Source organism: Paramacrobiotus metropolitanus, unplaced genomic scaffold (genome assembly GCF_019649055.1).
Source record: "Paramacrobiotus metropolitanus isolate TYO unplaced genomic scaffold, Prichtersi_v1.0 Parri_scaffold0000002, whole genome shotgun sequence".
NCBI classification, from domain to species: domain Eukaryota; kingdom Metazoa; phylum Tardigrada; class Eutardigrada; order Parachela; family Macrobiotidae; genus Paramacrobiotus; species Paramacrobiotus metropolitanus.
Genome location: NW_026570222.1, coordinates 919,450 through 933,487, shown reverse-complemented (window position 1 = coordinate 933,487; position 14,038 = coordinate 919,450). Strand labels below are relative to the sequence as shown.

The window sequence follows — 14,038 nt, the reverse complement described above, 5'->3', positions numbered from 1 at the left end:
TCCAAGCAACCAAAACTCACGATTCCTTCAACATATCTGTACACTGATCGTTTCTTACTGTACACTTACTACTTAGTTTCGTTTGTGAACCATATTATTGTTGTGTTGTTTCTGTCCCTAATTTGGTATTTTTAACCGATTTGTGATTATTGTTCTGTGAATACTTATTTCATTACTACTTTAGGTTAACAAGAATGGAAGCGGGTGACACCGGAAGTTCCCACGCGCTCCTTAATACTGGGACCCAACTGGCCGAACTGTTGGTTGCAGACTCTCCTGCTTCCACGTTGTCTGCACACGTAGCCGGCAGTTGTTCTCGTCGACGTTCGCGACCTTGTTCTAAAACGTCATCGATGGCGTCCGTCGCAATATCTTCTGACATACCCGAAGGTGAACGGGTAATTCTAATGCACCGGTACCTGCAAGAAAACCTGCAACTGGCCAGAAAAATACTTGACCTCCGAGCGCGGCTGGCCATGCGCCCGGAAATGATTTCAAAATTAATTGAATTAGAACATGAACAGAATCATGCCCCGGCTCCAGTGAAGTCCTGGTCAGGACCTACGTGTGCGAATCCTGGTACAGCAATACAAGGTAACGAGCAAAATTTTTCCACTTTCGTTTGTGTCTCCACTTTCTTTTGTTCCACTTTAATTTCTTTTGCGTTTGTATTCGTCGCGGTTATATATACCCAATATATGCTATTAACGGCTTTATTTTGCATATCGACTGTATTTGAATCGAAAAACTGAAAAACTTAAATAATTGGGAATGAAACCATTGTCAAATCCTTTGTTGTAGATTTGACATCGAATGCCGGTTCCGAAAATACGCCATATATTCAGGATAGCTCTTGGTCTTCGGATTACTCATTAGCCTTAACACTTTCCGACTTTATTACGTTCCCTAATAATAACGATGTTGTTGGGCCGAATATTTTACTGTAAATACTAAAAACAATTATTGCCCTGTGCCTTTTTATGTTTCTTGAATAAGTACTGAATTTCTAATTTTCGATATTTTAGTACTGCCCAAATCTGTGTTTATGAATGCCGCAATATGAACTGGACGCTTCTTACTCTAATTGATTTGCGGTGTTTCGGTTACCGGTACATTGTTTTTGCAGTACATTGGTTATTCGATGCATACGACTCTGGTGAGCCTATTTGTTAAAAAATGCAAAACATGGCTTGGAAAAAAATTGCTTGTATTGTACAATAAATTAAAAAGTCAAAGCGTAAACCTGCTGAAAATATAGATACGTACAGATGCTTATTACAATTATATCTACCGGTATCGTGCATTCGTGCCGGTCTTCTTAGTTCCAGAAGTCGACGGTATTGCATATGCCTGCATTGTACCCTAAGTAGGTGCTAGAATAATTTAATCGGTCTATGCAGCTTCAGTTTTTTCCTTCACATATCTACGTACGAAAGCATTTCATGCTTTACGAAGTATTACCAGCCTTGTTGACAATTGTTATGTTCTTGCATCTGACTTCATTGTTTTATACTGTATTGTTATTTGATTGGCGATGTCATTCATGCGTGCTTGGAATTTTAATTGCTGATATTCTGGTCTGGATGGATAAACGGAAAGGCCGTCTCCTAACCGATCATCGTAATTCCGGTGATCAGGAAGCGGACAACCGTCCGCTTGATAACGTGGCGAGCGCACATCAGTCGCGCCGGCCGAATCGTCGGGGTTATCGTGTGTTACTAAAATCTCGCCCGCGTAAACATCGAAGTGCACGAACTGCTGACCAACATGCTGATGCGAAGACATCGCGACATCGTGAAGAATCCCAAGACGCCATTGAGCGGCAGGATGCGGCTGTGCGTGTTTCGCTGCCAATGAAATCCACACGGGTACACTTGCACTTTGTTTCGTCGGTGTTTTCTCGTCTGTTCTTACTCATCGGTAGCATCCGTTACAAAATTACTGTGGAAGCTTTGTTACCTTACAGTTGGGACCAATTTTCGGAAATATGCGGGTGTCTGAACGAATGCACCGAGAAAAAGCCGAAGATGTCTTGTGCAAGAAAGGTAAGCCAGAAAGTATTCTTCGATTTGCCAGTTACGAATTACGATTACCGCAGTGAACCTTGCCGCAATCATCAGACTTTGCGTCGTGAGTTTATTGATAGTCTGTCATTCGCAATCCATTCTTGTGCGCACTGAAACGTGGCTGGACCTCTCGTGTGCGCTCTTGTGACCATTATTTGTAGTCTTGTAGAACGTAGTGTATGAACGGTTGTTCAGAATGATTATATTTTTGCAATGTCTACGCATTAGCAGCGTTGCTGAAGCATGTTAATGTTTGGGAAAAAAGTTATTTTTGACCAAGTTTGGGTCTGTTTGATGCAGCCCACCCTTCTTCGCGACCGGCTCCGTTTTTCCAGTCATCGTCTTTTCCGAAACTACCGGAATCAGTTCAACGTTACCTGCGAGAGCCGACGCTGGTCTCCTTCAGCAACCCATCGGATGAATTGGCTTGGCTAGAAGCAGACGCCACGAGTGACGGAGGGGTCAGCGAAAGAGAGCCAGCACGGGGCGGTGCTACCCCGAAAACGCAACGGGCAGACGGTGACCAGTCGAAAGAGCGCGTCCATACGCAGCATTCGACAGAATACGTGTACTCCCACCGGAGTGTCACATCCGATCATCTCAGTCAACAGTCAACACAAGCCAACCGGCATTCTTCCGCGGGGAGGGCAAAACATCGTCCCGAGCGTCGCCATAGTCAAAATAAATTGGTCACCAGAGGGACCAGTCCGATTTTGGCCCGTTCACTGCGATTGCCGCGCCGCTCTTCTCGGGATCATGTTTCGCTGGATGAAGCTGTTCAGACAGTGGACTATGAGCAGTCGCGATCGGGAAATTCCTCGGGAAGTCTGGCCCGGTCTGTCGCGATTCAGTTTGCTTCGACTCCAGCACCGGATAGCGGCGGTGTTTCTCCTCTGGACGTAGCTCCTTCACCCGGTCAAAACGTTACACCGGCGAGAGATCACGTCGCCGCTTCGTTAAGAACATCCGGAGCAGCAGGTACTTCCTTAATTGTTAATACTTCAGGTTGAAAACAGAAACTAAAGTCTCTGTTGGTTATAAATTTGACTATTTAATACGTGCGCAATTTCATATAATCCAGTGCCAGAGCGGGTCTTGCTGGATACGGGGGAAGTTGCACTACTTATACGAGGACCAGTGCAGATTATCCCTTTGCCTGAAAGTCGCAACGCAGATAGAAGAAACAGCCAAGGGAAGCACTGCGAATCGAAACAGAAGGTCGCTCGTCGACAAGATAATGTTGATATTCCACGTAAAAAGCGCCCACACACGAGTATGCACCCTGTAAATTTGCCGGATACTGCGAAACTCGGTACACTGGACACAAGTATCGGTTTTAACTTTAACCCGACTCCGGTATTTCGACCGATAACAGCACCAGGTGGGTAAAAACTGTTCGAAGGCAAGACAATTTTAAATTTTGTTAAAACCCATTTGTCGACCTTAATAAAGTGTAAGCCTTGCGGACAAGCATGTCCTTGTCTGTCCTTCAACGCCCATGCTGAGACAGATTTGGTTTTCTAGGAATTGGTTCGCATGATGTGCTTTCTGATTTGAATACCCCGTTCAAACAACCGAAAGGGCGTTTAACCGACGCGGAAGAGTATGGTGGAGTGAAACCAGGTAAAACACAATCATTTAAGTCAATTGAATTTGAGTGTAATCAGAGGTATCTAGGTATACATGGTAGATACTTTATTAAACATATCTCCCAAAAATATTTTTTACGCTGTTTTAGCATCGACCAATCCTGGAAGCTATCTCCCGCCAGGACATTCGCTGAATTTTAATTACGATGAAGCGGACCGGATTGCCGCGGAATACCGAATGTTGCGGGAAGAAGCGCAAAGTCGGGTTTCACTGATGGACTTAACCTTTCCTGTCCGCACTTTGAGCCGTGCAGATAACAAGCCAGCGGAAACTATAGACACCGAACCGCTTCGGAGGGGCGCCGTCTCTCGTGTGTACCCGCGAAAGATGTTCTAAATGAAATGAGTCTTGAAGCAAGTCTGAGATTTTATTTCTGTAACATAATTCTCGTCCATAGACGTTTCCCGGGTTTTCATGACATAACTATGCATGTACAATATTATGCATGTGGTACGTATTATACTCGTATGGTAGTAAACTCACAACTATTTTAGCTTGTTTGTGCTAACATCCGAACAGATGAAATCCGGTAGTATACGACAAATACACACTTAGTTTTAATGTGGTTTACCACTAAAACCGATAAAAACAATCAAAAATTTTGGTCAAGTAGCCGATGGTCAATGTTTTCAAAGAAATTAAACTGAATACGCAATACTCGTGTAAATGCTAACAGGAAAGCAAATTAACAAAATTCAAAAATGGAAGGACAAAAGAAAATAAAAAGTACGAAAATAAATACATTACCGCAAGACTTCACTGCAAAATGCTCTCAAATCAGTAGGCATTTTGGTCATATCTATTTCACCAACAGCGCCACGGATATGCTGCAGTGCCATGCCTAAAGTGACCGATCGGTACTTCCAAGGCTCATCCTTCACTCGATCGACGAACTTCAGAAGTCCGTAATCTACCAAATCCGAGAATGCTTGCATCAGTAAATGCTGGCCAAACTTCAAATTCCTCAGCCGCATTTTTGTAGCCTCGCTGTAGATTTCTTCCACCAAACAGTAATTAAAATTTCTTGTCTGGTGTGTTCTGGTGAACTGAAAGCAACATAGCAGAAGAGCAAAATGGAGATGTGGCAGATCTCTAATAACATCCACTGTTCGATCTTCGAGGATCATTTTAACTGCTTGGACAATATGTTTTGCAGTGAACCTGGAGCCACAATTTTCACAGAAAGACGCCACCAGTAGTGACAACTGATTAATGGTATTCCATCCTCCTCTTTCTTCGTAGGCTTTCTCTAAGCTCTGCACAGCGGTTCCCTCTTTCAGAGCTTCAGCAACTACGAAAATAAAACGATTCACTTCGCAACAAGTTTACCAATTAGCGCTATCAAACACCCAAACCACTGACGCAACCAGAAATATCCGGTATAAAACCACATAACACGTGCCAAACATGGCAAGGGAAAATTAAACTTCTGTGTACCATCGCTCTTCTTCTGCGTACCATCGCTTTCCGCAAGTTCGTCTATCAAACAGGACGCCCGAAAAACAAAGGCATGACAAAATTCATCGAAGCCAGCAAATATTTCCGCGCCGACATTAATGATACGGTTGGAAAATCTTGATCTAACGCGCTTTTCCATTCGTTCCATAACATCAAGGACGGTCGTCATTCCAATCACACAAACAGCAAGCGTACTCGTAAACACAAGATCCAGAAGAGTGTACAGAATTAACTGGGTCTTCTGCTCCGCCAGCCCTTCCAACTGATCAATAATAATAAGAAAACCAGATTTGTTCTCCTTTTGGGAAACGTCAGTCAAAATGCGCCCCATTTCCAGCAATTTTTCGGCCAAAGAACCAGTAATTCCGCCATCGTTCTTCTGTCTGCCAGCACCAACCTGCAGCAGGATTTCATCCACGCATGTCCGTGAGTCGCCAGCTTGGGTCCAGCCATCCAGTCTGATATGGTGGAAGGTATTCCACAAATCACTGTCATCTCGGTATATTTGGAGAGCCTGCTCTAAAACTGTGGATTTTCCGCAACCAGAAGGTCCACAAAGGATCACTGATTCTCGGGAACCACGGCAAAAGACCCTCTTCAGCACAGCGTCGAGCTGTTCCACGCATTTCTTCGAGGCAACACTAAGAAAGATGTCCACTTCCCGACCCCCTCGACGCTTCTTCGTCTGGGGAGGCATAATGCACAAACAATCAACAAAGCATGTATTCTAATTTAATCTAATTTTTCATTATTCGTCGGAATTATACTGTGCTTAAACACAATAATGCAGTTCTGGACCGCGGACCCACACAACGACAAAAAGGCCAGAACGACAGTGCATGTGAGCGCCTCCTGTGCGAAGGACAGCTCAGTCTGTGGCCCGTGACAGACGCGTTCCTAACGCGAAAACAGCTCCTCGTAGACCTAACGCTATAACGAACTCCCACCCACAGCCAATGAGCAGGGCTTTATCCATCGAACCCTAATTGCGTATAAGACTTACACAATTTCCTTAGTTTCGATTGCAACCATTATTATATTATTGCTGCTATTAACCACTGTAACTGTACATGCATGTGATATTGGATTTTTTGAATAACGATGTCAGAATTCGTTTCTTCTTTCATAAAACAGATTTTGATAATTTGTTTTTGCTGATCACTTTCCGCTGAATTTCATTAATCACCTTTTCAATTTAGAAACAAGAAAGTCATGCTGGCACAGAACGTTTCTTACCGTGCGCTTTCTTTATAAGCGATATAAATACTAGTAACAGAATTCATACAAGTCGTACTGCATCAATTTTTTAAAATTTGTTATTGCTGTACAATAAAATCACCACTACAAAATAAAATGGTTTCCAAAAAATAGTTGCAAAATACCGAGACTGTTTAGCTGTTTTTTTATGGCGGCGTATGTTTGTTGTACTACCAACTGCACTGCGCGATGTACTGTAGGATGTACATAAGGTTGTACTACAGTATGCACTTCAGGTTGTACTACATGATGAACCTTAGGTTGTAACACAGGCTGCAAATCAGATTGCGCTTTGAGTTGTTTTAATATATTTTAAAAGACCATAATTATTATAAACATCAGAAAAATTGTTATGGAAAACCTTTTGCGATTTATTGGCTTTTTAACGTTAACAAAAGATTAAGTAGCTACTAGCTTCCGTTGGAAAACGAAATATTTTTTAAATTTGATTTGGACAAATTTTTTACTATTAGGAATTGGATGCGTAGACTTATCATTTTGATTTATCAAGTTTACAGGGAGGCCCTTTAATAATTGCATCCTAGAAATGACGTTATTTTTATAAGGGCCTTCAATAAAATACAATACGAGTACGGGTGAGTTAAACCGTGTTTATGGAAAGTTAATTTCATCAGGCAAAAAATATAGTTTACTTTAACTGAAAACCAAGTAATTGAGTCATTAGAACAGCGTCACACCCAGAAATTAAAATATCTACTTACTTTTCTGCAGGGTTTGGATTTATGCACAGGAAACCTAATAAATTACATATATTATGAAAATTTACAATATTAATACCATCAACAAAACGCAGTATTGTAGCATTTTTATAGTACCTTTTACGCTTAGTAGCTTTTTAATGTTTAATAAATTATATAATCCCTGCAGTATACCTTGTAGTACAACCTGAAGTACATCCTGTAGTACGCCCTGATGTATATCTTATAGTACAATGTGTAGTGGAACCTGTTGTACAACATTCCGGTTATTGTAATGAAACCTGACGGGCGGTGCTGTACGAGAAGGCTCATCATTTTGTCATTTTCCAATTTTTTGAAAATCATCTTCAAAAAAAAAATTCAATAGCTGGGTTATACATCAATTCTGTTTTGCTGATCCAATATTTTGGCACCCAACTTAGGATTTGGCAAGTCCAAATTAGCTTACCACAATTATACGTTTTTACTCGCCATTACCACATATTGTGCAATTTATTGTAAACCCTTATGAAATTAACATTATTTTTAGGATGTAAATTTTTAAAGGGTTCCTCTACAGTTTGATAAAACAAAATGATAATCCTACGTATCCAATTCATTATGGTAAAAAATTTGTCCAAATCAAAGTTTAAAAAGAATTTATTACATTTTTCAGCGGAAGCTGCTTAATGTGCAGTTAACGTTAAAAAGTAAATTAAGCGCAAGAGATGTTTTGTATTAATCTTTAATGCTTATAATATTGATTGCCTTTAAAATATATTGAATACAACGTGAAGCGCAATCTGAAGTGCAGCCTGTAGTACAACCTAATGTTCATCCTGTAGCACAACTTGAAGTGCATACTGTAGTACAACCTTATGTACATCCTACAGTACATCGCGTAATGCAGCCGGTCGCACAACAAAAGGGGCGCCGTTGTAAGAAAAGAGCTAAAAAGTTTTGGTATTTTGCCACTTTTTTGGAAACAATTTTATTTTTACACTGGAGATTTTTTTGTTATACAGCAATAATAAATTTTAAAAATCGATGCAGTATGACTTGTATGAACTCTGATTTTTATATCGCTTAAAAAAACGCACGGTAAGAAACGTTCGGTGGACTGTACCAACTGCCAACATGACTTTCGGCAACGTGTCTTTAATTTCTAAATCGAAAAGGTGATAAGTGAGTGAAATTCAGCGGAAAAGTGATCAGCAAATACAACATATCAAAATTGTTTCATGAAAGAAAAAACGACATTTTGATTCAAAAAATCCAATATCACATGCATGTACAGTTACAGTGGCTAATAGCAGCAATAATCAAGGTAAAGATCTATATTACAACGGAAAACCCCGTACGATCTGGTCAGAACAAACCAAAAAATTAATCGAAAAACTGCTAACGCCATTCGATTCAGCATGTCTGGAAACTGTGTCACATGCATTTGTTTTGGTAATTATCCGCTCCGGCTTCCGTGCAGAGACACCGGTGCCGGTAGAGCTGAAAGCTCAAGGTGACCTTGAAAACAATTTCAAAGTCCTGTTGCATGGAGCACGAAACCAGTAAATTTAAACTGATACCCTTTTTAGATCAACAAATTATAAAGGTTATTCTCCTACAAAACTAGAAAAGCCAAATAGCAGTAACACAAACGATGCTGCTAGTGAATGACTCTGTTTCAATAAATCGTTAACAATTTAAAGCGCTCAAAAACATGACTTAAGGGAAGTGGGCCGGTACATGGTACCAACATCCGGTTCGGGAGTTATGGCTGTAAGAAAATTCCAAAAAGTTTAAATGCATTCAGGTGTACCAAAAGTCTCATTATCGACCGATCTCCCTCAAATTTTGCACGTAAATGCACATAACCGCGAAGAACGATTTTACACCGATGATCCGATCCATTGTTCTAGCAATTTTTTCAAATTTTAAAATGAGTTTCAAAAAGTTTAAAATTCATTTTAAAATTTGAAAAAAATCATGGAAGCCTGGATCGATGTAAAAACAAACTTCCTGGACATGCGCATTTACGTGCAAAATTAAATTTAAATGCATTCAGGTGTACCAAAAGACTCATTATCGACCGATCTCCCTCAAATTTTGAACGTAAATGCACATAACCACGAAGAACGTTTTTACACCGATGATCCGATCCATTGTTCTAGCAATTTTTTCAAATTTTAAAAAATGAGTTTCAAAAAGTTTAAAATTCATTTTAAAATTTGAGAGATCGGTCCATAATGAGACTTTTGGTACACCTGAATGCATTTAAACTTTCTGGAATTTTCTAAAAGCCATAACTCCCGAACCGGATGTTGCGCGCACAAACGGTTTTCACGCCAGTGTATACAAATCTTCGGGCTACAGAAAGTCATAAACCGAGTCAATAATGTGTTTGGGAGTGCGCGAAAGTGTAAGGTTTCGTGTATGTACACGAATTTGGTACCATGTACCGGCCCACTTCCCTTAAGAATAAGAACTCTCGTTTAAAGCCATTTGAAGGCAGCTGCAAACCAAACTGACCATAGTAATCGTTTAAACGGGCTAACCTTTCACTGCAGTCCGAGCAAAACTAAGGACAGGGATTAATTATCAGCATATACAGTCCTTAAATTATTCCGTATAATACGGAATAATACGGTAGTCTACATTCTAGATCTTTACCACAAAAAATAAAATGGGATACACGAACCCAGCTTTCCCGTATAGAATCAGCAAAAACCATTTCCGTAATCTGAGTGCTCATATTCCAACAGCAAAAACCATTTCCGTAATCTGAGTGCTCATATTCCAAATCCCGGCCAGACGGTCTTAGTTTCACAGAGCCCCCGCTGTGACCGAACTACCACTACTGTCTAGAGCGCACAGCCCGCTAGGTGAACGAGTGACCGAACTACCGCTGTTGTCCAGAGCACACAGCCCGCTAGGTGAACGAGTGACCGAAGTACCACTACTGTCCAGAGCACACAGCCCGCTAGGTGAACGAGTGACCGAAGTACCACTACTGTCCAGAACACACAGCCCGCTAGGTGAACGGGTGACCGCAGTACCACAACTGTCTAGAGCACCCAGCCCGCTAGGTGAACGAGTGGCCGAAGTACCACTACTGTCCAGAACACAGCCTGCTAAGTGAACGAGTGACCCAAATACCTCTGCTGTCCAGAGCACCCAGTCCGCTAAGTAAACGAGTGAACTACCGCTGCTGTACAGAGCATGGATCCCCGCAGGGTGAGCAAGTGACCGAACTTCCATTGCTGTCCAGAAGCCCGCTAAGAAAATGAGTGACCGAGCTACCACCAGAATCTATTGCAAGCATTCTTTCGGTGGAAATTTCAAATTTAGTACCTGGTAGACTTAAGGTCTGGAGGGAGAAGTTTACAAAATTCCTTCTGTGTGAAAGTGAATGCGTCTAACCATAAGTGCACAAAAGCCATAAATTCACTTTTTATCCTATCTGCATTTTAGCTTAGTTTCGCTGAAGGAATGAGAATTATAAGATGTTAACTAAATAGGTGATCGAAATCATTTGACTAAACCGGCCATAGACTGGGTACCGCAAGAAACGCGGAGGCGAAGCCGAGGCTGTTTCTTGTATAATATATGGTTGCAATCGAAACGGACGAAATTGTGTAAGTCTTATACGCAATTAGGATTCGATGGGTAAAGCCCTGCTCATTGGTTGTGGGTGGGGTTCGTTATAGCGTTAGGTCTACGAGGAGCTCTTTTCGCGTTAGGAACGCGTCCCTGACGCGTCCCTGGACAGCTTCTACACCGTAGTCGACCGGAAGTTGCGGTGCTGAGTTTATTGACTAATAATAATTATTGTAAAGATAACTTATCATACGAGTACGACACTTTACTGGTCAGTGGTCGCACAAAAATCAATTTTTCTGGCATAAAAAATTGATGCACTGATTGCACTTCTTTCGAGAAAGTAACGTGGCCAAAAATACAGCATATCCTTTAAAACTTGTGGTCAAGTTTGAAAAAAATGCACATCAGCCTGCCAGCCGCGGCAAAAACGCGGTGGCGGCCCAGTAAATGTGATCTCAACGTCCTGAATTAAACTTCATTCGAAATTTTATACTTGAACATTTGTTCAGATTGTTACCACTTTGTTACTGTATTACTTTCTCGTATTGTACAAGAAAACCATAAGCGAAAATAACATGATTATCTTGTTTATTCCAATAATCCAATCTGATATAAAGTATCTCTCCGCATTTCGTTTTTCAGTAGTTATAACGCTTTACGAAAACAAATGAGAAAAAATCAGGAAATCTCAGCAAAACAGTTCCAGAAGGCAAACGGTAACATGCTGCCCACAAATCGCACGTCCTCGTCTCCTTAATCGTATGCCTAAAAAGGCAATACGGGCGAGGTGGACGGTAAGACTCAGACAGATTCTTGAGATCTCCATAAATTTACAAAACGCTGAAAAACTCACAATGTAATCCGATTCCAAAAAACAAAAACAAACGCAAATAATTAAGTTATACTGGCAAAAGCTCGAATTGGTTATTTACACAGCTGTCCTGGAATCGTCGGCGTATTTCGACACTATCTGGAAAGACATCTGCATTAGATTCTTCGCTGAATTTCCAGCGATGCTGAATTCTTAATACTTCAAGTATCGTTTTGGATTAACTGCAAACTTACCCTACTTATGCCAGGCATATTAAGGAAAGTTCCAATGACCGGAAGTCGCCGTATAAAACTGAGCGCAACAGGGAAAAATCCACTAAAAGTTTAGGAATTAAAAAATTTTGTCGTTGTTAGAAACAAAAAATGGGATCGTCTCTTTCTTGTACCTGAATAAAGATACGAATCCGTACGACTCGATCACCATCCCAATTTTCGGATACCCGAAAAGCACTACCGCTATTCCACCAAGAAATGCTACAGTTCCTTTTATTTTTTGAAACTGGAAAAAGAACCGCACAGTTCGTTCTATTCCAATCACAAACGTCAATCCAACAACGAACAATATCTACAAAAAACAAGTTTAAAACTACAGTATCATAAACCTGCAGTACACGGTACACGTTAAAAAGAGCCGGCCGATAAAAATTTGCCGCTTACATTTCCGATTGCTAGTAGACCTTTGTCGAAAAACAATAATATTCCCAAGAAAATGAACGTAACACCAAATCCTGCGAGGCCGATCCCGATTTCTGCATAAAAAACAAAACCAACAAATAAATCTAAATTAACTGTAACACAACATTATCGCACATAAATGTAATACATTATTTATGATACATAATGCTTACTTTGGAAATCAGTCACTTGAATCATCCTGCCAGCAGATTCAGACGGAAGTCATGGAACCACTTATATTTCCTAAAATTTCCTGCTAGAAAGTACTGGATATCCGAACTCCAGGCAGAGAAGAAATGGCAAGATGGTAGAATAATTTCGCAAACGCACCGGACGGTCAGTTCTGATTTCCGGAAAAGCAACGCGCAAAATGACAAATGACAAACTCCACGTCACTGGCAGCCAAACTTCGGATGCAGATCCTAATACCGTAGGAGACACCACAGCAAGATGCAGTCAAAATTCAAATCATGTTTGGTTTTTAAAAATGGACAAAACTACTGACCACCGCATATATTCCCCAAAGAAGGAAGCTGAAAATGCCAACCTATCTTTGAAAAAACAATAGATGGTAATATTAGAACGTAGTATGTCGTATTCTTGAACGTTTCAGATTTTTGATACCCTGTGAATTTAACACAACATTTTCATCCAGACCTGCACGCATGCCGAAGTACATGTCGTACAGTTTGTACTTTGTACGTTCTACGGTCGTATGCGGTAATATTAAACAGCAAACAGCGAATCATTATGTGCAACCATAAAACGAAGCACGGTCTTTCATATGTGGATTGACATTCATTCGTACACTGTTATTTCATGACTTCCCTGTATCAGGGTCCACGATGGTTGACTACGATGCAAGAGCCGGTTCAAATAATTTGTTTTAGAATTGAGTTCGTTTTGGGTTTGATCGATCCTGTTTGTTCTTTTATACTTCTGATTTGTTAGTTGTAACATCCGCTGCTTGGATCTCAGGGGATCCAAAATGGTACGGTCTGTAATTTAACCGACATACGCATCGTGGTCTACTTTACAATGGCAAAATACGATACTGATGTGAGAGTAGAAACTGTGAACGTCTGATGGTTCGCGGCAGGTTCTCCATTTGCTTTATAAAATTGTGGATTTATTTAAATGGGATGTAATTTGTTACAGCCAAAACAAGTCAAGGATATCAAGGAGTTTCTCCTTCTTGCACGCCGCTCCGATGCCAAAGGTGAGAAAATCACGCTGTTGTTAATTGCGGCTTCCTTTGTCAAATACCAGTTAACTCAGTTAAGGGACTATTTTACATCCTTGAACCTTCAATTGCATCCGTTGCAGTGGTCAAGATAAAAAAAAACAAGAGCAACGTCAAATTCAAGATACGATGCAGTCGATTTTTGTATACTTTGGTGCTGGAGGATAAAGAAAAAGCCGAAAAACTGAGAGGATCCCTTCCCCCAGGTATGATTGTTCATTCACAAATTCACTAGTATAAATTACAGTTACACTATTATATGAATCACTACTATAAATTAGCGTCAGAATTTAAGCTCTAAAACTGAAAGAATGGTTTTTGCAGGTGTTCAAGTTAAAGACGTTGGAGTTAAGGAACCGACAAAATCGAAGAAATAAATTTTTGGAGATTTTTTTTCCTTGTGATGCGTAAAATAACGATTGATGTCGGGAAGGTGCCCAAAAGTGAACTCACGGTTTTGCGATTGAAGAACGGACGAAAACAAAATAAAGATCTTTTAACCTACCAGAAATATATTGTTTTCGAACGTTTTAATTTTTTAAAGAACTGCTTCTTTTATTCAA

The 14,038-nt window shown here is 40.6% G+C and overlaps 5 protein-coding genes across 7 annotated transcripts; 3 read left to right on the top strand and 2 right to left on the bottom strand.

Moving 5' to 3' along the window:
• The first annotated feature begins 59 nt into the window (after positions 1-59).
• On the top strand, positions 60-1,207 carry LOC129588648 (uncharacterized). Its single transcript, XM_055482977.1, has 2 exons — positions 60-594; positions 802-1,207. Exons 1-2 carry the CDS (start codon positions 195-197, stop codon positions 945-947), a joined length of 546 nt encoding a protein of 181 aa, XP_055338952.1. The 5' UTR covers positions 60-194; the 3' UTR covers positions 948-1,207.
• A 138-nt stretch (positions 1,208-1,345) lies between these two features.
• LOC129584759 (uncharacterized) lies at positions 1,346-4,240 on the top strand. Its single transcript, XM_055477072.1, has 6 exons — positions 1,346-1,868; positions 1,967-2,045; positions 2,367-3,044; positions 3,148-3,447; positions 3,591-3,689; positions 3,805-4,240. Exons 1-6 carry the CDS (start codon positions 1,395-1,397, stop codon positions 4,050-4,052), a joined length of 1,878 nt encoding a protein of 625 aa, XP_055333047.1. The 5' UTR covers positions 1,346-1,394; the 3' UTR covers positions 4,053-4,240.
• LOC129584768 (origin recognition complex subunit 4-like) lies at positions 4,035-6,727 on the bottom strand. Of its 2 annotated transcripts, none has more exons than XM_055477085.1 (2): positions 5,154-6,727; positions 4,035-5,007 (listed from the first exon to the last, which is right to left on the bottom strand). In XM_055477085.1, the coding sequence occupies exons 1-2, from the start codon at positions 5,869-5,871 to the stop codon at positions 4,460-4,462; spliced, it is 1,266 nt and encodes a 421-aa protein (XP_055333060.1). In that variant the 5' UTR covers positions 5,872-6,727; the 3' UTR covers positions 4,035-4,459. The 2 variants fall into 2 exon arrangements, with proteins under 2 accessions (XP_055333060.1, XP_055333067.1); XM_055477092.1 differs by having other exon boundaries at positions 4,038-5,007; positions 5,175-6,727.
• Positions 6,728-11,297: 4,570 nt separating this feature from the next.
• LOC129586358 (vesicle transport protein GOT1B-like) lies at positions 11,298-12,880 on the bottom strand. Its single transcript, XM_055479544.1, has 6 exons — positions 12,738-12,880; positions 12,406-12,654; positions 12,215-12,306; positions 11,944-12,122; positions 11,792-11,873; positions 11,298-11,696 (listed from the first exon to the last, which is right to left on the bottom strand). Exons 2-6 carry the CDS (start codon positions 12,428-12,430, stop codon positions 11,655-11,657), a joined length of 420 nt encoding a protein of 139 aa, XP_055335519.1. The 5' UTR covers positions 12,431-12,654; positions 12,738-12,880; the 3' UTR covers positions 11,298-11,654.
• Positions 12,881-13,065: 185 nt separating this feature from the next.
• LOC129583844 (60S ribosomal protein L38-like) lies at positions 13,066-13,986 on the top strand. Of its 2 annotated transcripts, none has more exons than XM_055475847.1 (4): positions 13,066-13,223; positions 13,391-13,451; positions 13,559-13,681; positions 13,800-13,986. In XM_055475847.1, exons 1-4 carry the CDS (start codon positions 13,221-13,223, stop codon positions 13,850-13,852), a joined length of 240 nt encoding a protein of 79 aa, XP_055331822.1. In that variant the 5' UTR covers positions 13,066-13,220; the 3' UTR covers positions 13,853-13,986. The 2 variants fall into 2 exon arrangements, with proteins under 2 accessions (XP_055331822.1, XP_055331814.1); XM_055475839.1 differs by having other exon boundaries at positions 13,151-13,291.
• Positions 13,987-14,038: the final 52 nt, after the last annotated feature.

Coding starts and splice junctions, on each gene's coding strand:
- LOC129588648 (XM_055482977.1), top strand. CDS start 195: ATGGAAGCGGGTGACACCGGAAGTTCCCACGCGCTCCTTAATACTGGG. Junction 595..801: donor TCCTGGTACAGCAATACAAG/GTAACGAGCAAA, acceptor CCTTTGTTGTAG/ATTTGACATCGAATGCCGGT.
- LOC129584759 (XM_055477072.1), top strand. CDS start 1,395: ATGCAGCTTCAGTTTTTTCCTTCACATATCTACGTACGAAAGCATTTC. Junction 3,448..3,590: donor TCGACCGATAACAGCACCAG/GTGGGTAAAAAC, acceptor TTGGTTTTCTAG/GAATTGGTTCGCATGATGTG. Junction 3,690..3,804: donor GTATGGTGGAGTGAAACCAG/GTAAAACACAAT, acceptor ACGCTGTTTTAG/CATCGACCAATCCTGGAAGC.
- LOC129584768 (XM_055477085.1), bottom strand. CDS start 5,871: ATGCCTCCCCAGACGAAGAAGCGTCGAGGGGGTCGGGAAGTGGACATC. Junction 5,008..5,153: donor TACGCAGAAGAAGAGCGATG/GTACACAGAAGT, acceptor TTATTTTCGTAG/TTGCTGAAGCTCTGAAAGAG.
- LOC129586358 (XM_055479544.1), bottom strand. CDS start 12,430: ATGATTCAAGTGACTGATTTCCAAA. Junction 12,123..12,214: donor GTCTACTAGCAATCGGAAAT/GTAAGCGGCAAA, acceptor TGTTTTTTGTAG/ATATTGTTCGTTGTTGGATT. Junction 11,874..11,943: donor GGATTCGTATCTTTATTCAG/GTACAAGAAAGA, acceptor CTAAACTTTTAG/TGGATTTTTCCCTGTTGCGC.
- LOC129583844 (XM_055475839.1), top strand. CDS start 13,271: ATGGCAAAATACGATACTGAT. Junction 13,292..13,390: donor TGGCAAAATACGATACTGAT/GTGAGAGTAGAA, acceptor AATTTGTTACAG/CCAAAACAAGTCAAGGATAT. Junction 13,452..13,558: donor ACGCCGCTCCGATGCCAAAG/GTGAGAAAATCA, acceptor CATCCGTTGCAG/TGGTCAAGATAAAAAAAAAC.